General features: G+C 49.7%; 1 protein-coding gene across 3 annotated transcripts in view; it reads left to right on the forward strand.

Moving 5' to 3' along the window:
* The window catches only part of Cabin1 (calcineurin binding protein 1), a 121,113-nt gene that overhangs the window by 15,414 nt on the left and 81,784 nt on the right, over window positions 1–23,915 (forward strand). For 2 of the 3 annotated variants that reach the window (XM_032888234.1, XM_032888236.1), the window contains exons 8-19: window positions 1,095–1,244; window positions 2,330–2,616; window positions 3,688–3,856; window positions 5,931–6,067; window positions 6,800–7,017; window positions 9,147–9,225; window positions 9,748–9,935; window positions 11,074–11,226; window positions 12,084–12,278; window positions 14,595–14,837; window positions 16,063–16,219; window positions 18,248–18,363. In XM_032888234.1, coding sequence (XP_032744125.1) covers window positions 1,095–1,244; window positions 2,330–2,616; window positions 3,688–3,856; window positions 5,931–6,067; window positions 6,800–7,017; window positions 9,147–9,225; window positions 9,748–9,935; window positions 11,074–11,226; window positions 12,084–12,278; window positions 14,595–14,837; window positions 16,063–16,219; window positions 18,248–18,363 — 2,092 coding nt within the window. The remainder of the gene's footprint in view (window positions 1–1,094; window positions 1,245–2,329; window positions 2,617–3,687; window positions 3,857–5,930; window positions 6,068–6,799; window positions 7,018–9,146; window positions 9,226–9,747; window positions 9,936–11,073; window positions 11,227–12,083; window positions 12,279–14,594; window positions 14,838–16,062; window positions 16,220–18,247; window positions 18,364–23,915) is intronic. The other variant, XM_032888235.1, reaches the window with a different exon arrangement.

Genomic DNA, 23,915 nt, shown 5'->3' on the forward strand with positions numbered 1-23,915 from the left:
ACAGATTAACCTCCTTTGCTGCTGGTTTATGTCTGCTTATGTCTACTTCTGTGTCTCATCTGAGAGAAGGGAACCTCAACGGAGAAAATGCCTTCCTAAGATTAGGATATAGGGGAGGCTGGAGGGCATTTTCTTAATCAGTGGTTGATGGGGGAGGGCCCAGTTCAGTGTATGTGGTGCTGTTCCTAGGCTGGTGGTCCTGGGTTCTATGAGAAAGCAGGTTGAACAAGCCATGAGGAGCAAGCCAGTAAGCAGCGCCCCTCCATGGCCTCCGTATCAGCTCCTGCCTCCAGGTCCTGCTGTGTCTGAGTTCCCTCAGTCATGGCCTATGGATGTGTAAGTGAAGACCTGGTTGTATAAGGGAAGTAAACTCTTTCTTCCCCAAGTTGACTTGCAGTCATATTTTATCACAGGAGTAGAAAATCCTCAGATACCTCCTCTGCCATGTTTGCACGTTTCTCCTTAACACTGCAGTTCTCTGATGTTTCCTCTGCAGCTTTCTGAGCTCTGTGCCCCTCCACAGTCTCTCTAGCCAGGAAAGCCTTCTTGTTGGTCAGGCATTCCCTGGCCCCTCTCAGGCCATTCCCTAAGCCTACCCTGTGTTCATGATGTCTTTAATGAACTACTGTCTCGGTGAGATCCGTAAGTCTCTTGAGTGATGGCTGTATGACGCAGTCCTGCTGGAGCCACCAAGACCGTCTGCTCTGGTCATAACTCAGGCTGCGAGTGGTCACCTGAGACCCTGAGACCCCATCTCTCTATTTGGGGACACCATTGGTTTTGGTGAACATATTTATTTAATAACTTTGTTGGAACAGGCGAGCTTTTCTTTCCTGTGGCTCTTCAGCCCCAAAGGTGCTAACTTTTAACACATCTGAAAACTCTTTGCCCCATGTAAACTGTGGAAGGAACAGACTGTGTGATTTCCAGTGTATGTAGGTGTATGAATGCTGATAACTGTCCATTTGAGGTCAGTCCGGTTGTAATTTCTGTTCAGGAAATACCAAATTACTGATTAAAGGGTATCACTGTCTATAAAATGTTAGCATTGGCTCTAGCTTTAGCACTCTAATCCCCATCTTACACACTTGCAGTGACATGTCAGTTCACGAGGTGTCGGTGAATGCAGCAGAGACACAGGCCATTGTAGACGAGGCTCTGGGGCTGCGGAAGAAGAGGCAGGCGTTGATCGTGCGGGAAAAGGAGCCAGACCTGAAACTAGTGCAGCCCATCCCTTTCTTCACGTAAGTGTCTGCTTTCTCCGGGGATGTCAGGTTGGCAGCCCAGGAGGGAGAAACCCCAGGCTAGACCTGGGGCCGATGGGAGGGTAGGGGAGTGCACAGAGCCTAGAGAGCTGGAGTCCTGTACCTGCTTGCAGACTACTAAAAGCCGCTTAGCTCTTTAAGCGTGCCCAGTGTGTAAGCTGCTCACCCTGACACCAGGAATGTCCCTTCCAGTCTTCTCTGTGAGAAGGGGAGAGAGCATTAACATTTGGCAGAAACCAGCCAGGTGGGGACCTGGGACTCTGGCGTTTGTCACAGGGTGGACGCTCATGGCTGTTGAGTCTGCTCATACCAGGGCCAGATGAGATAGATGTTCCTCTTTAAGATGGGTCCCAGCATAGCTTTTGTGAGCTCTGTTATGTATAACAGAGCTCCTTCCTGGACAGAGAGCTGGTTTGGTGGTACACTGGAGTTGGGGTAGGAAGCTTTGGCATTCAGTTTTGCTTTAAAAATTCTGGCATTATGGACAAACTCACGCCTGAAATCCCAGAACTGGGGAGGCTGAAGCCCAGTTCTCTGGTTTCCAGACTGGATTGCACTGCACGGTGAATTTGAAGCCAGCTGGGGCTCCGCAGTGAGACTGTCTCAAGCATACATACTGTGCGTCCAGGTTCTGCCGTGACGCTATTGAGTCTAAAGTTAGCATGGCCTGCCGTCGGTGTCGCAATCCAAACCCCTTGTCCCTCAGTAGGCTCCTTACTCTGAGTCGTTGCCCTGGTATAGAGCTCCTCTCCCGGCCTCTCCGGAGCAGTCCTGATGCTGATTACATGCTGTTTCTTAAAAGCTGGCAACTGCCCGCCTGCTTCATAGGGGATGGTGTAATGACATAGAACATCAAGGAGTCTCGGCTGAGGTGAGGAGCAGGAAGATCTTGGTCTCTGCACCTGCTCTGGCTTGGCCTTCTCCATTTTAGCACATGTTGGATCCAGTATTTTGTCGTTCTAGTAGTATAAACGCTGACTGCCTGTCCCCTGATCTGTGACGATCCTGGGAGCTCTGCTGAACCCCTGCAGGTGCTGACCGGTATGGCGGACCTGTCTTTGCAGGTGGAAGTGCCTTGGAGAGAGCCTGCTTGCCATGTACAATCACCTCACCACGTGCGAGCCTCCCAGGCCCAGCCTGGGCAAGAGGATTGACCTGTCTGACTACCAGGACCCCAGCCAGCTGCTAGCCCCCTCCGTCGTGGTTACTCCTGTCAGTGTGGTCCAGCCAAGTCCTGTTTGCACCAATCCAACTGTTGCTGTGGCCGAGCCTGTGCTCTCCTACACCTCTGTGACCACAACCAGCTTCCCACTGCACAGTCCCGGCCTGCTGGACACGGGCACTCCTATGGGTGAGCAGCAGGAGTAAGAGCAGGAGGCCTTGGCATCTCCGGGGAAATATATCATGCTGGTCTTTGTGGCCTGAGTGAGAACGAGCTCAGTTGGTAAAGCACTCGCTTTATGAGTGTGAGGACCAGAGTTCAAATCCCGAGCACCTTATAAAGAGCTGAGTGCAGTGACAGAGGCCTAGAGTCTTACTGCTGGGGAGGTGGGGATAGGAGGATCTTAGGAGCTCACTAGTATTGCAGGGCCAGGGAAAGACTGTCCAAGAAATAAAGTGGAGCATGGCCTGAGTGGAAACAGAGCTCCAGCCTTGTAGAAAACTGTATCCTGGCCCCAGGACATGGACCTGCCTCTCCCCCAGCCATGTGGTGGTGGTGCTGGCACACACCTTTAATCAGCACTCAGGAGGCAGAGGCAGTCAGATCTCAGCGAGTTCTAGGCCAACCTGGTCTACAAAGTGAGTTCCAGGATAGGCTACACAGAGAAACCCTGTCTCAAAAGAAAAAAGGTACCTCGTCCCCTTGCTGTCCTTGGTGTTGGTCCTACTTTCTTGCTAGGTGTATGCATTCCTAGTTCTTGGACCATAGAAAACATTAACATAAATTATTACCATGTGCAGTAGTGCATTTTAATTAGCACTGGAATTGTAAAGTTTTTACCTTGAGTTCCCATTCAGTTTTCTGATTTTTCTGCCGCTGTACAAAAGAACACTGGCAGGAGAGAGTGACTGCAGCGTGGTTGGCTGGTCCTCTCAGCTGCATGACATTCCTTTGTTCTCCATGTAATTCATGGGTCTCGAGCTAATCCTGTCATTGGGCATGGGGGGGGGTAGTGCCACTCATGCACCCATCCCAGGAGTCCTGCCTGCAGGCCGCAGGCTCTCGCAGCTTGTTAGTACGAGTGTTCTGAGCCCTGACCTGCGGTCTTTTGGGCTCAGGAAGAGCATGACCGACCATTAGGGACTCAGGACTTCGTGTTGTTGAACTGTTAGAGAAGATGCTGGTGTTGGTGGATCATAAAAGAGGGGACCAGTGGGTCCTCTCCCGCCATTGTATAATAGTTTGTCATTCTTTGTGAAGGTGATGTTTCCGGAGGAGATAAATCTAAGAAAGGGGTGAAGCGTAAGAAGACTTTGGAGGAAAGTGGGGAGACAGCAAAGCGGAGGTCTGCCCGTGTCCGCAACACCAAGTGCAAAAAAGAAGAGAAGGTGGATTTCCAGGGGCTTCTGGTCAAGTTCCTGCCGTCCAGGTACTGGGCACTTGGTGACTTTTCAGCCTGTTTGCCCCTGCCCTCGGGTGCCCCCTTCTTCCCCTGGACCTTTGCTTGAATACAGAGTGGGTTTCCCGGCTCCTGACTACAGGAGCTGCCTGGTTATCCCCTGGCGACTGACTGGCTGCTTCCTGAATCCTCCCAAGATGAAAGAGAGGGGCTGGGGCAGCGTAGTCAGGACACCCACTCGTTCTCGGGGTATCCAGGGCCGCTGGGATGCTGCTGGGGCAGCGTAGCTAGGACACCCACTTGTTCTCGGGGTATCCAGGGCCGCTGGGATGCTGCTGGGGCAGCGTAGTTAGGACACCCACTTGTTCTCGGGGTATCCAGGGCCTCTGGGATGCTGCTGGGGCAGCGTAGCTAGGACACCCACTTGTTCTCGGGGTATCCAGGGCCGCTGGGATGCTGCTGGGGCAGCGTAGTTAGGACACCCACTTGTTCTCGGGGTATCCAGGGCCGCTGGGATGCTCGTGGAAGCCCCTGGAAGGAAGCCACCTGCCTTTCAGTGGGCGTGTGCCTGCCTGGCTTTACGTTGCCATGGCTCCATGGCACTCTGAGAAGATGGAGGAGAGTCTGCCCCTTCATTTGATCAGTTCGCCATGTTCCTCAAAGAATCCCAGGGGAGAAGGGACCACCTCTCAGAAACAGGAGGACCTGGGCCCTACTTCTGTCCTGGGCTTTTGTCACTTCTGCTTTGGCCTTGCTTTTCTTCAGAAGCCCCGGGCGCTCGCTCTATCCTGAGCCTTTCTAGGACTTACTGTGCCAGCGGGCCTGCTTCCTGGTGCCCCGCATTTCATTCCTGGTAGAGTGAAGGAGCAAGTAATGTGCTCTGGTCCGTCATTTCCTTCACAGCATCTGGGGGCATGCTCGTGGCTTGCCAGGACTTCCTCTCTCATCCCCTGTGTCTCCCTCCACTGTTACCTGAGGAGGCTTTCATCAGTACTCCGTCCAGAGATCTCAAGTCTTTGGTTGTCATTTTGACCAGTGACAGTTTATATCAGTAGGGACTCTGACAGTGCAAGAGGAGTAGCTGTACAGTGCACACTGTAGCAGAAGTACACATCCATTTAACAGCAATGCACTTCGCCACTCGTCATTTCCTCCCCACCCTCCCTCCCATGAGGGTGCAGCTCTTAGAGCCAGGGCTGTTTGTGGTGCACAGCTAAGGCAGGACCAAGGTGGAGAGGTGGTGCTGTCTGCCAGTTTCACCTGAGGTGCAGTACAGGAAAGCTGGTCTTTGGAAGAGGGAAAGAGTGTGATGTAGCCGAGTGACCCTGTCTTCCTCTTAGCCCAGCTCTCATACTCTGGCTCTCGTCTCCTGCCTTGTATATGTGGAGTTGTGTTTGCTTTATTTGAGTCAGTTTCTGTGAAGTTTGAGTGTTCGTTACTTTGGGTGTTCCTATAACAATATAATAGCTTGATTTCTGGAGTCTTGCCGGAGTGTAGGTGCAGTAAATAGGTGCCCTGAATGTTATACTAGAGAGGTACTAGCTGAGGAAGCTACAGGGGTGGCCAAAACATGGTCCTTAGAAGACTCTGTAGGGTGGTGGCTGCAATGTGAGGAGCTTAGATGGATGGATGTGCTGTGTGCCCGCACTGCAGCCCTGAGTCCCCACAGCACATCTGTGTTCTCCTTAGTACCTGGGCTCGAGCGTCTGCTCCTGTGAGCCCTTCCCTGTTGTCAGCCTGAAGAGCATTCCCTCCGAGTCTGCTCTCCAGCGCAGAGTCCCCGTGACCCTGTCGGTGGTGGTCCCTGTTTGGTCGTTTGTGTCTGAGTGCCTGCTTATGGTCTGCCCACTCCCTGTATTTATGCTGTCTGTCTGTCTGGCCCCGCAGCCGTCTGTTGGTGCTGTAAATGAACAGGTGGGTACCGATCAGTCACAGAAATGTGAGAGAGGAGCAGCTCTTGGGGGTTCTGCTGTGGATGCTCCCACCCATCTGTTTCAGTTACCTTGGCTCGATGTGGTTGCTCTCCTAGGAGGAGCTGGGATGCTCTGTCCCAGTGAGCGCTATGGTATGGCTTTCGTGATTTTAGCATGTTTGTTTCATGTAGGTTACGAAAACTGGACCCTGAGGAGGAAGATGATCCATTTAACAACTATGAAGTTCAGTCAGAAGCCAAACTGGAGAGCTTCTCGAACGTGGGACCTCATCGACTGTCCTTCGATTCAGCCACATTCATGGAATCTGGTAGGAATGGGCAGTGTGGTCAGTCATTGCTGGACAGTCTTCCTTCTGTCAGTCTGCAAATTGGTTCTGGGGTGTTTCATAACCCCAGTTGGTGAAAGTCTTTAAAAATAAAGCAGAGGGGGCTGGAGAGATGGCTGAGCAGTTAAGAGCACTGACTGCTCTTCCAGAGGTCCTGAGTTCAAATCCCAGCAACCACATGATGGCTCCCAACCATCTGTAATGGGATCTGATGCCCTCTTCTGGAGTGTCTGAAGAGAGCAACAGTATATTCACATACATTAAATCAATCAATCAATCAATCAGTCAATCATTTTAAAAAATTGGTGAAGGAAATGCCTGTGGTGAGCTGAGGGATCCAGGTGCTGTGCTGCTGTGAACTCTGGATTGAGAGGCTGGCCTTTGTAAATTTAATGTGTGTTAACATGGGTTCTGTTTATACCGTGTCCCAAAAACTGTTTGTGCATATGATCTCATTCACTGCACACGCAGCCCTGGCCAGCCCTTTCGCCGTTGATCTTAGACATGCGAACTTTGAGAGGCTTGCTCACCACTGACAAGTGTTGGAGCCGGCATTGAACCCTGGTAGCCGGGGATCAACACTTGAGTATGGACTTCTCTTCACCTAGATTGAGTAGGGAGGCAGGACACACGCTGTCCTCTTCCAAAGAGAAGAGGAACAGGACATGGGAGGGCCTGTTCGCCTTGGTGAGGTTGTTTTCCTTGTGTGGACAGAGAAGCAGGATGTGCATGCGTTCCTGATGGAGAACCTGACCAATGGGGGCGTCCTGGAGCTCATGATGCGCTACCTGAAGAGCATGGGCCACAAGTTCCTGCTGAAGTGGCCCCCAGGCCTGGCGGAGGTCGTTCTTAGCGTCTACCACAGCTGGAGGAGGCACAGTACCAGCCTGCCCAACCCATTGCTGAGGGACTGCAGCAACAAGCACATCAAGGTGGGGCCTCGCAAGGCCAGTGCTACAGGAGCCAGTGACAGGGAGCTCCCACTGGTTCAGGGACGAGCTTAGAACCCAGGCCATTGTATAGTTGGAGGCAGGGAACCACAGGGCTTATCTTGTGCCCCACAGAGCCCTGATGATGGAATGGAATATGCTGGGGATTATAGTGAGTAGAGCGGATTGGAGGAGACTGTTGCCAGCTGGGCCATGGTGGTCATGGGTTCTATTACTGGCAGTGCAGCGCGGTTGAGAGTCATGAACACAGCTGACAAGACGTTTGGACATTAGGAGGAAGCAACAGCCATGGGGCGGGCTTCTAGTGTTGGGGGAGCTTGTAGGGAAAAGAAAAGGAACCTTTGACTATATTTGAAAAGCTAGGGTCTATTGCTAATTAGTGTGCATGCATGGTATTGGGGGGACCGTGCACCCCTGAACTGTATCTCCAGCCCTGTTCATATATCTGTCAGCTGAGAAAACAGGAAAAGCTAAGCCGGGCGTTTAGGGGAGTAATGGAGCCTTACTCAGCCCTGTCCACTGCACTCTATATCCCAGGCTGCTGCTGTGGTGTTCTAGAGCTCAAAGAAACATAGGCTGTCAGACCCATTTCTTATCTTGAAGGTAGAGTGCCAGATGCTGAGGTGGGAAAACGAGAGCCGTCAGGTCTGCTCTAGGTGTTTTTTGTTGCTGTGATAAGACACCATGACCAAGGCAAGTCAATAGGAAGGAGGGTTTCTCTGGGGCCTGCAATTGCAGAGGGAGGAGGACATCACCATCGTGGTAGGAAGTGTGGCAACGGGCAGCGGCAGGCAAGGTACTGAAACAGCAACTAAGAACTTACATCTCCACAAATAACAGGAACTCAGGTCTGCCCCAGTGACTCACCTTCCCCCATAAGGCCGTGCATTCTGATGCTTCACAGTTTGACCAGTGGGGATCAAGTATTCAAACCTGTGAGCCTGTAGGGCCATTCTCATCCAGACCGCCACAGGGCCCAATCCAGGTCGTCTTCTGGCTGAGTCCGGCTGGAGTTGACGCCTGCAGAGCCGCTGCTGCCTCGCTGAGCAGACCTCAAGTAGCACCAAGTGGCCTTTCCCCTGGCCTCGTTCCCTCCAGGAACAATGTGAATCAGTGGGAGCCGGCATTTGGAATCCTGAAATAGCGGACCTTTTCCTAGCTATGCCTTGCTGGCAGGGCGCTGTCCCCGAGTCTTCGCTTCCTTAGCGCTCTGGGGATGGCACACCACACGGCTGGTACTTTCGAGTGTTTAAAGGTGGATATCCTGTGTCTGGGGAGGCGACAGGTTGCTTCCTTGCTAGGTAGAGCCATCCCTTGTGTTATCTAGACATCCTGGCAAGTGACCATTGCTTGTTGTTTATAACTAACACACAGGTGGAAGGAAGGATTGTGTTTTCACCGAAAGTAGCTTCAGGAGTGGCAGAAGACGGCTCAGTGGGTGCAAGAGCTTGCTGTACTCCCTGCCTTCCTGGAACCCACGTAGAGGTGGGGGAACTCTACAGAGTCCTCTGATCCCCTCCACTTGTACTATGTACACGTACACACACCACACACACATGCACATACACACAGTCTAGCACAAACTGGAGAGATGGCTCAGTGGTTAAGAGCCCTGACTGCTCTTCCAGAGGTCCTGAGTTCAATTCCCAGCAACCACATGGTGGCTCACAACCATCTGTAATGGGACCTGATGCCCTCTTCTGGAGTGTCTGAAGACAGCGACAGTGTACTCACATAAAATAAACTAATAATTCTTTTTTAAAAAAGGAAAAATAAGTACATTTTAAACAGGTTTGTGAGTAGTAAATATTCGAGCTGATGGTGTAGCTTAGTGAGTAGAGTGTTTGCGAAGCCTGCACAAAGCTCTGGGTTCACCCCTCAGCCCTGGAGGAGACGGGTGAATATCGTGGCCCACACCTGTAACCTCGGGGCCCGGGGGGTGAAAACGAGATACTAAAGCTCAAGGTCAGCCACGGGCAGCAGAGTCATTCCAAGGCCAGGCCGGGGATACATGAGACCCTGTCCTAAAAGAAAAGTGACATTTAGGTGGTTACGTCATCATTTAGCGAATCTTTGTGAGTTTCTCCCTACCTGTGCTTCTTGTCCTACAGGACATGATGCTGATGTCTCTTTCCTGCATGGAACTCCAACTGGACCAGTGGCTTCTGACCAAAGGCAGAAGCTCCACGGGTAAGAGGCATCTGGATCCTGGTGTGCTGATTTTCTGAACCCCAGAAGGCAGAGGGAAGTGGGGGTGCTGGGTCATGCAGTACGGGCACCTCAGGTGGCTTTCAAGTGCCTCTGTACATCTCCCAGTGCTTGTGAGGTGACAGCAGAGGCATGTGTCACACGTACCTGCTGGAGCTGTTAGCTGGGACGTGAGGAGGTAGGTGCCGCCTTGGGAGTGACTGCTCAGTGCACTGTGTCTCCGCAGTCCTCTCAGACCCTCCTTGTGCATTCCAACTGGCAGAGCGCAGACAAGCTCAGAGCCCTGTCAGGGAAGTTAGTGCCCCCCTTTCTCGAAGCGCTTGTGGTCTCTGCACCTCTACCCAACTGGGCTACTCTCTGTCCTGCTGCTCACCGGCTCTAAGTCTCTGACGACTCAGAATGCCTAGTCATGACCCTTCAGGGAGGGCTGAGGTGCCTTCTGGGGCAGGAGGGTATGGGATGATTGATGTACACGGGGCCTCACATTGCTCTGGTGGTTTTCAGTGTCTCCCCGGAACTGCCCTGCTGGTGTGGTGACAGGCAGGTTTGGGCCAGACTTCCCAGGAACCCACTGCCTGGGTGACCTCCTGCAGCTGTCATTTGCGTCATCTCAGCGGGACCTGTTTGAGGACGGCTGGCTGGAGTTTGTGGTCCGTGTTTACTGGCTGAAGGCACGTTTCTTGGCACTACAGGTTAGTCCCATGCCGTGACAGGGAGGGCAGAGAATTGGCCATATTGAGGAAATATACGTCCACAGCCCTAGTGGGCTCGGACTGAGACCATGAGGTATGGTGGGGAATTGCGAGCATGTCAGCAGCCCAAACGTCACTGCCACTCTGGAAAGCACCTCAGTGCCTACCACAGGGCTTTGGGAGGGGTTCTTTGTTCCCTAGCAACCCCTCCTCATGATTGCCTCGATTGCCCCTTCCTGTTTTCCCAAAAAAGCTCAGGCAAGTATCAGGAGTAGAACAGAGCTCTCCAAAAGGAGCATCAGCTTTTGAGGGTTTGAGGAGGCCTCTCTTTAGCCTAGCTGGGAAGGCCAGAGTGGCTGGCAGTTCCCTAGTAGCCCTCAGTGCCAGCGATTGGTGCACTGGTAGACTGTGTCAAAGGCAGCCAGAGCTCAGCAGTGCAGCAGCTCGGTCTGAGGGAAGCGACACACTTACGTGAAGGATTTCAGGTCTACACTTAGGACAGGCCTTGGTTTTAACTCCGGGTCTGTATGACACCTGTGCTGAGCTGGCATTGGTGTCATCACCTGTGACATGGGTTGGTGATTCTGTGTTTCACAGAATTGAGGCGTAGATCACTCATTCACTTACTCAGTCAACAAATATTGTTTAGCCCCACTTTTTTTTTTTTTTAAATCTATATTTTTATCGATATGAGTACAGTGTTGCTGTCTTCAGACACACCAGAAGAGGGCATCAGATCCCATTACAGATGGTTGTGAGCCTCCATGTGGTTGCTGGGAATTGAACTCAGGACCTCTGGAAGAACAGTCAGTGCCCTTAACTGCTGAGCCATCTCTCCAGCCCCACCCCACTTTTCTTGAAAGCCCTTTTTGGGGCGGGGTAAGAGGATAGCAATACTGAGTTAAAAACATAGCTTTGTGGCACATGTCTGTAATCCCAGCAGTTAGAGGGATGGAGTTCAAGGCCAGCCTGTACTAGTTAGTATCAGATCAGCCTGGACTATGAGACCCTGTCTTTAAGCAAATGACAAAAACCAGCTTAAGGGTGTGTGCATCGAGTGAGATCAGGAATGTATGGGACCTGGCTTAACACTGTTAGTTCTCTACTCTAGGCCCGGTTTCTTGTTCCTTCTGACCAGGGCGATATGGAGCAAGCTTTGGAGAACTATGATATCTGCACAGAGATACTCCAGAGCTCCACGGCTCTCCAAGCCCAGGCAGGGGCTGAGCAAACGGACATTGTCATCCGGCTGCCCAACCTGCACAATGACTCCGTTGTTTCTCTGGAGGAAGTGAGTGGAAGCTTATAATGGTGTTTTCTTGGTGGAAGACTTACTCTGAGTTGATCTATCAGACCGGACCTGATCTGCTCCTGTGGAATAAGAAATGCCCAGGTGCTGAGCAGAAGGTCCTGGAAGGGATGTGTCCACCACCAAGTGTGGGAGCTTCGAGCAAGCAGGGTGTAGAAGTCCTTGTTTCTCTCTCTCTCTCGGGGGCAGCGGCAGCCCTAGCAGAGGTGGAGGGGTGTGCTAGCCGTGCAGGCCGTGCTGACCTGGCTGTGGAGGAACAGTCCACAGTGTGTGCCCGGCAGCTTCTGATGGTCCCCTTCTCCCTGTGCTTGCTCTTCTCACTGTGTTTCCCCGCCTGCTGCAGTTCCTCATCTGTGATGTGTTCACATGGCTCAAAGTAGCTGTTAGATTCCTCTACCATTGTTCTGGGGAAAGACCAGGTTCTCCGCTGCCTGTGTGCCAGGGTGCATTGGGCCTCTTGTGGGGAAAGGGCCCTGAGGGTCAGTAATGCGTGCCAACCCTCTGGTGCCCTGGCAGTCTGTGGTTGATCAAGTCTGGTTTGCTGAACTGACCAGGAGGCTTTTAGCACTGTCAGAGAACCCTTCTGCTTCTGTAGTGGCTGTGTGTGCTTTTAAAGACCTGATAGACCTTGGCATTCATGTAGCTGTTTTTGAAGCTATATGTGCATTGTGTGGACACTGATATGTTTTAAGTGAGGGAGCCTGCTGTAGTCTGGATGAAATGGAGTGCTGGAGTATTAGCTTGTCTTTCCTGCTTGGATGGGATGACTCAGACCTTGGCTAAGTTCAGGGAGGAGGTGGGAGATTTGCCATCAGACAGCACTTTTGGATCCTGTCCAGATTGATAAGAACCTGAAGTCTCTGGAAAGGTGCCAGTCCCTGGAGGAGATTCAGCGGCTGTTTGAGGCGGGCGACTACAAGGCCGTGGTGCAGCTGCTCCGGCCCACTCTGTGCACCAGTGGCTTTGACCGAGCCAAACACCTGGAGTTTATGACTTCCATTCCCGAGAGGCCGGCCCAGCTGCTTCTGCTGCAGGTACGTGCTTACGCTTGGGTCCCGTCCATGTTTATATTGCCTTTACTTGTGTATGAAGACACGCACCCAAAAGGGAAAAGTGGGAGCTTAGCCTACCCTCTAAAATGATGCCAGACCAAAGAGATGGTCAAGATCGGGCTAATGTTAGAGCCTGAGAGTTTGGATTTTATTAGGTGTGTGGTCAAGGGGAGCCCACACTTGACTGAACTTTTGGCAGACAGAGGAGGACAGAATGGCTAAGATATCCTCCATCTGTCTATTTATTTGTTCCTCTCTGCTTTATTGCATTTTAGATTAATTGTGAGTATGTATAAATTGATCACATACAGTGTAGAGTCAAGAAAAACGTGCACCCTCACTGCATGCCGAAGAACACAAGCGTTGCGTGTGCAGTCATGTGTGCCCTCCTGTTGCTGCCACTGCTGCCACTGAGGAGTGCTCTGTCATTGTAACTACTCCCCTGTCCTGAGTCCGATAGAGACAGACGTGGCCAGCCTGGACTTTCATGGGTTATGCTAACACAGCCTATAAATTAATCTATGGGTCTTTCTCCTTTTGGGTGGGAAGGAGTACAGTAATATCCTAGCCTTTTCTGGTGCTTTAATCATTAGCTTTCTTGAGGGAACTGCCTAAGAGGTGTAGCTGTGAGAACAAATGTTTCTTCTCAGCCCTAGTAGAAGGGGAGGAGAGAGATGGTTTAAGCAGAGTGGAGAGGAGTAGGAGGGAGCTTTGGCTCCTAGGCGGTGGCCCTCTGTACTTTGTAGGATGGCCCTCATGCTCAGATGTTAGCTTGTTCCTGCTACCTTGTTCCTGTCAGTAGATGTGGCCAGAGGGATTTTCTTGGGAGGAGTGTTGCCCTGTGTTATGGGATGTTCTGAGGACTGGGCCATACCCTGTGGAGCTTCTGCTTCTAGGAGTAAGTGATTTCCAGTTATTGCTGCCTGCTTTCTTACTGAGTGGAAAGATTTTTTTTTTCTTTTCTTTTTTTTGGAGCTGGGGACCGAACCCAGGGCCTTGCGCTTGCTAGGCAAGCGCTCTACCACTGAGCTAAATCCCCAATGCCGGAAAGATTTTTTTTAATAATTAAAGATATTTCTTTCTCATTGGATTTTTTTTCAATATGTCATTTGCTGTTATTAAATTGTGGCTTTATTTTTGTTTTGTTTTTATATTCAGTGCTCTCAGTTTTTCCGTTGTCAGGATCTGTTCACACTTGCAGATAGATGGCTGTGGTTTTCCTCACTGTGCGTTTGTGTCTTGTGCTTAGATAACCTTTCCTAGGCTGGAGCAGTGCTCATTGGCTCAGGTCCTCCACACAGAGGAGGGCCTTCTGGAATGCCTGGCAGTGGTCAGGAAGGCTCTGGAGGGAAGGAGGAATCCATGATGTGCCCCACAGGGATGAAGGGATTCTCGCCCTAATTCACCCACAGCAGCGGCCATGTTGTATGGGTGCATAGTTTTACTGGCTGTTTTGGCATTGCTAGGGTGGGGATCAAATTTGGAATCCTTCTCATGGTGAGGGGATGGGATACCAGAATGAGATCCCAATTTAGCAAATTTTATGTTCCTCAGTATAGCAGATAGTCCCTCTTGTTCAGTTCATTTTAGATGTTACTACTTTGAGTTAGTTGTACTTTTCAACTGTGCAGTGTTGGTTTGTGAGAGCCCTGCTGATCTTTGCCTGTCTATTTTGCACCCAGTTTCTTGATGTACTTCTCATCTCTTTTTTATGGTGTTTTATTTGTTTAGGCATATGGTAGCATTGCCCACAGAGTGGTAGTTTGACTTCAACACTCGTTGGCAGCTAGTCGTGTCCTTTTCGTTCTTTCTGGCCCCGAGCCTTATGTTCTGTTAGAGCAGTGGTTCTCAACCCTCAAGATGCCTTTGGAGGTCAGGGACCCTTTCTCACGGGTCGCATGTCAGATACTCTGCATATCAGACCTTCACCGTTAGGAAGTGACAATAAAGTAATTTATGATTTGGGGTCAGGGTCAGGTTGGGAGCAGAGGGAATTAGTCACTCGGTCTCAGCCCTGCTGCGCGTCAACTCCATGGTCAGGTCTCAGAGGCCCAGGTTTAAAGATGGGAAAATTTGGCACAAAAGTAAAAGAATTTTCTAACAGCTCCCTGTCGGGTGGCCTGTCATTGCCACTGTACCCAAGTCAGAGTGTGCTCTTGCAGGTGCCTCAAGGCTATGTGGAAGCTGCTGATGTGGCCGCTGCTCCCCACTCTTTGGTCCTCCCAGTCTCAGCCCCGAGGTCCCTGTGCGGTGTGTGAAGTGGACAGCACACCCTTTCGTTTTGCTTCTTGTGCGCAGGACTCTCTGCTCCGGCTGGAGGAGCACAGGCAGTGCTTTGAATGCTCTGACGTGGCTCTCAATGAAGCCGTCCAGCAGATGCTGAACTCGAGTGACTCTGCGGCCAAGGAGGAGTGGGCGGCCACAGTGACCCAGCTGCTGCTAGGCATGGAGCAGGCACTGTCATCAGACACCAGGGGCAGCATCCTGAAGGAGTCCTCCTCTCCCACGGGCCTTGTCCGGCTCACCAACAACCTCATTCAGGTAACTTCCTGCCGGTTCCTCTTTGTCCTGTGCTGTCTCAGCGGGTGTGTCTCTGACGCCCTTCTGAGGTTCACAGACACCCCGTGAGCTGTGTACCCTAGAGGGACATAGAGGGACATAGAGGGACATGTGGCTCCTCTGGCCTGCACTGTGGAGTTTGAGGAGGCAGCAGCTGTCCACAGATGCAGACCGGCTGCTTTGTGTAGAGGTTAGAGTTGATGTCACAGCTGGTACAACAGGATCCCCAGACATCCTGTTCCAGATGTAGGCTTAGGTTCTGTCTGCATTTACTGTGCCAAGAGGCAGACTGAGCACTGGAGCCCAGGTCTGCCTCCCTGCCAGGGCTTCCTCCTCCACACGCTACCCTGGAGCGTGGGGTTCCGGGGAGTACTTCAGTCCTGAGGTCAGCCACAGTGCCCATGCTTCCCAGGCCAGTTTCGAGGCACGTAATCTTCATCGAGTGCCCTCTGCTGTCTTCTAAACCCACACTCTGGCCATGACTAAGTCCTACCAAACCACATCTTCCCTACTCTAGGTTTTACCCCTCCATTTTGTTCTGCCCTAGTCTAGGTTCCTGCCGTTTCCTTGATGACCTGTGGAAGTGCTATAGTGGCCCTTCCTGTACCTTCTACTTTTTTAGCCCAGTCACCATCCTGCCACAGAAGCAACTTATACGAATGTCTCCTCCCTTACCTAAACCCTGCATATACTGTCTGGGTAGTGTGCCAAGGTGCACCGATCTCCAGCTTTTCCTCTTCTGTTTTCTTAGCTGAAGCCTTTCTGGGCCACCCCTGGGATTCTTGCCTGTGAGTGTGTCCTGTGCCCTTATGCCCTGTCCTCTCTGGGTATCGGGCACACACAGTCATTTACCTGGAAGCCTTAAGGGCTTCTGTCTGATCACCCAGTGCATGAAACCCTGTTGCCACTTCTGCTTTTAGCGTCTGTCTATGCCCACACAGCTCAGTAGCTTCTCCATGTCTGCTTTCCCCAGGATGTTAGCTCCCCTCGCCACGGTCAGTAGCTGCATGTGGCATGGATTCCCACTGGTCATTCTGGGAGTCTGTCTGATAACAAACTGGGATACTGGTAGGTCACTGTTCCCATGTTAGAGCTGTAGGGGTAGGCAGACAGCATGTCCCACCTTCCCCAGAAGGTACTGCAGTGTAGTCATCTCAAGAGGCCTGGGGAGGCTGCCATATTGTGATATGCCGGTGCCCTTTGCCAGGTCATCGACTGCAGCATGGCTGTGCAGGAGGAGCCCAAGGAGCCCTATGTCTCCTCCGTGCTGCCCTGGATCATCCTCCACAGGATCATCTGGCAGGAGGAAGACACTTTCCGGTCTCTGTGCCACCAGCAGCAGCTCCAGAACCCAACGGAAGAAGGTGCGCTGGCTATAGGCTTGGAGGGATGGCATTTCCTATCCTGTGTGGGGCTGTGGCCTTACACAGGGCAGTGTGAGTAGGGAGCCACCTGGCTTGTTCAGCCTGGGGCACTGCAGTATTTACTTCTTAGACGTCATGCTATAGGCATGCCTCGGGGTACCCATTCCTCATGAAGACCCTTTGTGTTACTCAGTGATTTTTGTTTAAGTGTAAATGTCCAGTAATGAATGTCTATAGAACTCTGGACATATTTGTACTAAATTATAGAACTCTTGACATATTTGTACTAAGTTGTTTTCACAAAAGACTTGAGTAGTGAAATATATATAACAATAAATGTTTATTATTTTTCTTATAAAAATGAAAATTACCCATACCAAAGAGTTTTCTAAGAGCCACGAGTGCTGGAAATGGTGGTGTATATACCTAATCGTGGCTCTGGGGAGGTAGAGGCAGGTGGATCTGTGAGGAGTTTAAGGCCAGCCTAGTCTAGTTAGCATGGTCCAGGGCAGGTGGCCCTACATAAAGAGAGCCTCTCTCAAGAGGAGAAGCAGGCAAGCTGTGGGCAAGTAAGTAAGCAAGAAGAACTAGTTAGAGCCCTCAGCTGGAGCAGCACGCCCAGGACGAGACAGGCAGGCATGGTGCTGTGCCTCTCCACCGTTTCCTGTCCTGAGAAGACAGGGATGACAGCTGACCAGGTTCTGGACAAAATCCCAATGTCCTCTCATTTATAGAGAGCTGGCTAATGGAGAGGCCCCTCCAAAACCTCCTGACCTTCTCAGAGGAAGACGGGGTAAGGGGGTGCTTCCACCCTTCCCTGACCACACTTAACTCCAAGGATTGGCACAGGATTGAGTTCACTCCTGCCTGAGTAGTGAGGTACCTTAAGAGCTGAGTTACTCCAAGTGGACACTGACGGACGTGAAAAGCAGCAGGATCAGGAGAAGAAGCCAGTAACCTATGATGTTAGCCCAACAGGCCTTGGCTAGGCCGGCGGGCGCTCTGGAGTGACTGGTTCTTTAGAGCTGTCCTGCTGTGTAATCTTACTGGATGTCGCTCATGGAAGTATTGGCCCCAGAGAAAGGAAGTCCTGCAGCTGATTTAGACACTGAAGGAACTGACGACTGGATATAGCAAGTCTCGCCTGAAGGGAAATCTCGGTGGTGGTGGGCAGCTCAGCTGCCTCTTTTACCTCTGTAGACATGGGGGTGGGGGTGTTAAATATAGTTTTAAGGAAGAGTTAGGCAAGTTTTATGTAGGACAAAATTCATGACTTGTAAGAGTGTCAGGTAATTCACAGCCGCCTATAACTCTAGAAGCAGACCATTTGACTGTCACAGGGACCAACACACACTGCAGACACAAACACACACACACAAATAAAAACAAAACCTGTTTAAAGAAGAAAAGACGAATGGAGACTGAAGAGGGCACGAAGGCTGGAGAGGCTTCAGCCTTTATTTGTTGAAGGGGTTTGTCAGGGGAGGGGCTTGCTTTCTTGTTTGGGACGGTCTGTGTATAGCTGTGTGTAATGCCTTCTGGTGTCGTCTGTTTAAATATGTTCTGCCCTTCCCCCAAAAAGAGCACTCAAATAAAGTGCTAATGGTCTCTGCTCGCCCAGAGTTCCAAGGATCCTGAGACTCTTGGGGAACTAGTAATAATTCAGTAGTCAAGTGAGCCTGAGTGAGCAGTCTTACAGAGTTGTGAGTGGAGTGTGACTGGAACTCCCTCCTTGAAAAGCACAGGAGGTGTTTTGAGAAATGTGCACTGGAAGCCAGTATTGGCTCTCAGGATTGTTTCATTATTTTCAGTGAAGTTTTCATTTACATTTAGAAAAATGTACGATTTCAGTTGATTTTTGATACACTTAGATTGCTGATGAAAGCCAGCTAGGTAATTACTTAGAAGACAGAAAAAGGAAAGAGAAAAAAAATTCTGTGGTCATATACGAGAGACCGAAGAGTCCCTGAAGAAGCGATGTCGCCGCCCTCCTCCGGCTGCCGTGCACTAACTCTTGCCTTTCCCCAGGGATCTCGGAGATGCCCATGCTCCCATCTTCCCTCATGCTGCTCAACACAGCGCATGAGTACCTGGGCAGGAGGTCCTGGTGCTGCAATTCAGATGGAGCGCTGCTGCGATTCTATGTGAGTGAGCCTTGGGCCTGCCAGCGTAAGGGAGCACGGGGAGAGAGGGTCGGAAAAGCCAGGACTCCTGTGGCTTTGTGTTTGTCTGCCTGAAGGGGTTCCCACACTGAATCTTTGACTAATGCACAGCTGTAATTACTGAAACTTACAGCAGAAAATCTGAACTGGGTTCCCGTGACCTTTTTTCTTTCTGTTACTGTGAAAATACCAGAGAATCATCTTTAAAGGAAGAAAGGTGGGCTGGAGAGTTGACTCAGTGGTTAAGAGCACTGACTGCTCTTCCAGAGATCCTGAGTTCAATTCCCAGCAATTCTCTAGTTTGCCTCATCTTTACCCAGTTTTTCCTTCTTCCTCGGGGCCCTGTGTTTGTTATTTGACTTTTCTCCACTGGTGTGAATTTAGAGCGTGGGTATTTTTTGTTCACTTGGTTCATTGCTGAATCCAAGTGCTTAATGTAGCACCTGACACAAAATAAATACAGGTTTCTGTGAGTCAGGGCTCTCTAGGGGAGCAGATCTGATGGAACTGATATTAAAGAAGGTTTATTAGACTGACTTACAGAACATAGTTTGGGTAGTCTATCTGCCTCACAGCGGAGAGGCTGAGAATCCAGTAGTTGTTTAGTCCATGAGGTTGGATGTCTTTGCAGTCCCAAAATGGGGTAGAGTCCAGGAGGAGTCCTGGAGGGCTGCTTGTTTCAGTTTGTGTTGGAATCCTGAAAAGTCTGCTTTTTTTTTTTTTTTTTTTTTTTTCTTTTTTTTTTCGGAGCTGGGGACCGAACCCAGGGCCTTGCGCTTCCTAGGCAAGCGTTCTACCCCTGAGCTAAATCCCCAACCCCTGCTTTAGTACACTATAGCTATGTTCAGACACACCAGAAGAGGGCATCAGATATCATTACAGATGGTTGTGAGCCACCATGTGGTTGCTGGGAATTGAACTCGACCTCTGGAAGAGTAGTCAGTGCTCTAACCACTGAGCCATCTCTCCAGCCCCAGAAATTAGACTTTTACTACCAGCTGCTCCAACAGGACAGATAAACTTGCCAGCTAGATTGAGGCAAAGCTTCCTTCTTCCACATCTTTTCTATGGGCTGCCTCCAGAACATACAGCTTAGATTTAGGGTGTGTCCGCCTCAGATAATCAAGAATATTCATCACAGGCCTGCCCATAAGTTTGGGTTTTGGTTGATTCTAGATCTAGTCAGGTTGACAACCTAGCTCAGCCCTCACAGTTGAAGGCGACTGAGTGTGTACAGAGCTTTGCTGTGCACAGGGTTGATGGTCGGCTCCAGGAGTCAGCCCGCTTTCATTGCTCTGCCAGCGTGCAGCATTGTCTGCTTCTAGGAAGTCTGCAGGAAGCTCTCTCTTGAAGAGAGGACCAAAGTTGAGATCCCCAGAGCCCACGTGTCTTAGAGTTACCAGTGCTGTGATAACACCATGACCAAAAAGCAAGTCAAGAAGGAAAGGGTTTATTTAAATAAAGGCTTACACTTCCATCACTAAAGGGAGTCAGGGCAGGAACCTGGAGGCAGGAGCTGATGCAGAGGCCATGGAGGGACGCTGCTTACTAGCTTGCTCCTCATGGCTTGCTCAACCTGCTTTCTTATAGAGCCCAGAACTACCTGCCCAGGGTTGGCCTCTTCCACAGTGGGCTGAGCCCTCCTACATTAATCACTAAGAAAATGTCCTACACCTGGATTTTAGGGAGACATCTTGTTAACTGAGCCTCCTCCCTTTGTGATGACTCTAGCATGTGTCAAGGAGACACAAAACTAGCCAGCATACTGTGTAAGTGCGTCAGGCGTGCCTTCCTCATGCACCGCCTCTTTATGCTGGAGGATTGAGCTCCGGGATCCACCTCTTCCTGTCTCCTCAGTGCTGGGATTAACAAGCACCCATCCCACTACACCCTGCCTGTTAAATGTGAGTTCTGGGGGTCAAACTCGAGTCCTCTTCATGCCTGTACAGTGAGCACTTTCTGTGCTGTGCTATCCCCAGCCGTTTGTCAACCCTTATACTTTATAGACTTAAACAGTGGTGGCGATCCAAGAGGGCTTCTGTGGATCTTAGCTCTTTGTAATGCTTCACAGTTATTACCGAGGTGGAGTGCTTTATTCGCCACATCCTGTGCAGCTCAGGTTCTGGAATTCTGGAGAGGGACCATGAGGGAATAGAGAAAGTCAGTGAAGTGGGATGAGATTAGAATTCTCTTAACCGTTCCCTCTACCACCTGCCACCAACCTGGAACTTCAGCCTGTTCATTAGCGCAGCGGCTCGGCCGTGGGATTAGCCAGTTTGATAGTAGGCCTCTGTAGGCCGTCAGTCTCAGGCTGAGCACCTGGGAGGAGGAGGATGCGCAAGAGAAAGCTTTGCTATTACTCTCCAGCCTGGCCCATGTGGGTAATGGCTTTGTCAGTGTCCCATGGGTCAGTTGGCCTTGGCACCTTCAACAGGCCATGCCCGTGTTAAAGTACACCTTCACTGGGGCTTTTCCTCTTCTTGGGACTGCTTTTAACTCTTTTATGTTCCTTGATCCTTGGTTTCTTCTTTCGTAATTTGGCCGCTCATAAAATTTGTAAGTTTTCCTGTGAATTAACTTACATTCTCTGCACCATCCCCCCACATTGGCTCTTTACAGATTTCCAGTCCTTTGGGACAGGTGTATTTGGGTACATGTACCAAGCACCATTCCTGTGCAGCTGTTTGTTTCTGTTTTAACTTAGTGTGATGCCTCATCTGTTGGATTTTGATGTTCTTGTTTTGTCTTTTGGGACAGGGTCTCACTATGTAGCCTACATTAAACCCCTGACACCCCTGATTCAATCCTCTGAGTGCTAGGAGTATAGGCATGACCTGCACATCCAGCCAGAATGTAAACATTGTAATATCCAGTCACCAGACTTTTCCTTCATTGCTCTAATGTCCCCATTTAAGCAGTCTTTCCAGGGCCTGGGGGGAGGCACTTGCTGTCAAGCCCTATGGCCTGAGTTTGCTCCCTAGAACCTGCATAATGGAAGGAGAGAACTGAATCCCTCTACACATTTGTCATGGTATGCAAGTGCCCGCTCCTCCATAAAGCAAATAAATAAATGTAAACAACAGAGGGAGGAAGGAAGGAATGAAAGGAAGTTGTGAAGGAAAAACAAAGAGAAATCAAAGCACATACCTAGAATCCCAGCACTTGGGTAGTGGTTGGTGAGGCAGGACGATCAGGAGTTCAGTCACCTCAGGCACATGAGAGCCTGTCGATAAACAACACACACACACAGATATACACACACACAGATACATACACACTCACACTTACACACACACTCACACATACACTCACACACACAGATACACACACATAGATACATACACACACACTCACACACAGATACACACATTCACATACACACATAGATACACACACAAACACACACACAGATATACACACACACATACAAACACACACACACTCACACACAGATACACACATTCACATACACACACATAGATACACACACAGACACACACACTCACACTCACAGACACACACACACTCACACACTCACACAGATACACCCACTCACACTCACAGATACATACTCACACACACACACATAGATACACAGACACACACTCACACACAGACACACACACACACACACACACACACACACACACACACACACACACACACACACACACACACACACACACACAGACACTCACACACACACACACACACACACACACACACACACACACACACACACGGTTGTAACATTTCTCCTGGCTTCTTGTTACACACATTCTTCATTCCATTTGGAAGTTTGTTTATAAGAAACGGCAGGTCCAGTCTCACATTCTCTATGGTTTGAGTTCTTCATTAAAGAATTCTCCTACTGAACCCGAGGCTCCTTCCCCTCCCGTGGGTCCACAGGATATCCCTAGGCACTGTCTTCACTGACGTAAGCAGCTTGTCTGTGCCTTTGCCGGTGCCACAGAAGTCTGCTAACTGTTAGCATTCACGTCCTTACCTTTCCCACCATATTCTTTTGGATGTTCTTAGCTCCTCTTTTCATAACATTGTAAGATAAAATTTTGAGAAATTGCACCCTCCTTGGAATTTTGATTGGAATCAGTGCTCTTATTGATTAATGTGGGAGAGAAGTGGCCACATTGAATCCTTTAGTCAAGAATAGTCTATCTCTCCATTTATCTCAGTCTTATATGTTTCCACTTCTTATTTCAGTTCTGTGCATTTTGTTTAAAGACTATGTTTTTGTTCTGGGGACCCAAGAAGGCCTTCTATGTGCCAAGTCTGCTGATGACCTATATTTCCAACCCTGGGAATCTTTAAACAACTTTCTATTGCAAGTAGATACTTAAATTAATTTTTTCTATCTTTGTTTTGCAGACATATTGTAACTTTTTTTTTTTGGAGCTGAGGATCGAACCCAGGGCCTTGTGCTTGCTAGGCAAGCGCTCTATCACTGAGCTAAATCCCCAACCCCTTATTGTAACATTTTAAAAAGAAATTTCTGTCAGATATAGCCTCTCAACTTACTACTTGATTTAATTGTAATGAGTTGTGGACTTGTTTGTTCTCTCTCTCTCTCTCTCTCTCTCTCTCTCTCTCTCTCTCTCTCTCTCTCTCTCTCTCTCTCTCTCTCATGTCAGCGCCTGGTCACAGGATGGCCACACTTTTTTTTTCTGGAAAGAAGAGAGAGTTTGTGGGCAACTCCTCAGACTCGAAATAGTGCAAAGTCAGTAGGAGAATTTGTGGAGATTAAAGTTGAATTTCCCTTTCTTTTTTGGTATTATGAGAGAGTTTTGATTTTGTAATGATATTAGAGATGAACATATTAAACAAGCACTGTCCTGGGGGGATGACCAGCCTTTTGTGGTTTGATTTGAGTCAGGGTTTCTCTGAGTTGTCTGGACTGATAACTTGAACTAACGCAGGTAGGCCGTGAGCGTTGCTCTCTCTTCTTCAAGTCTCCCAGGAAGGTAGAGTTCAGGTTTGTGTCTAACTACAAAATAGTTTTCCTTCTCTTGATTTACTTTAGGCATTTAAAATATAAATGCTGTTCTCCTATTATAACATTTTTATTAGTTCGCTGAAGATGGTCATGTTCAGCTCTTACCCCTGTCCAGCCCACTCTTCCCTCCCTCCATAACTTGCAGTGCACCATTCTTAACTCCTACAAAGACGGACACACTCTAGACGTGACCCACAGGCAGTAGTTTGTCATTTCCCGCCTCTGACCCCAAATCTGGTCTTTCTATCTGTACATTTTAGCTACTGCTAACTCCGATTATTTATTGATTATGGATTTTTTCCCCTCAAGTCATACATTTTAGAATAAAGGTGTTCTGTTGTTAAGTGTCTAGTAATTTCTCCATTTTTCATTGCTAAGATTGTTTATGCTTTTTCCCTCCTTTGAAATTTAAAAAAAAAAAAGCATGTACACCTTTTTTTAAAAAGATTTATTCATTTATTATATATTATGAGTACACTGTAGCTGTCTTCAGACACACCAGAAGAGGGCATTAGATCTCTTT

The sequence above is a fragment of the Rattus rattus genome, chromosome 18 (genome assembly GCF_011064425.1).
Source record: "Rattus rattus isolate New Zealand chromosome 18, Rrattus_CSIRO_v1, whole genome shotgun sequence".
In the NCBI taxonomy this organism is placed as follows: Eukaryota; Metazoa; Chordata; class Mammalia; order Rodentia; family Muridae; genus Rattus; species Rattus rattus.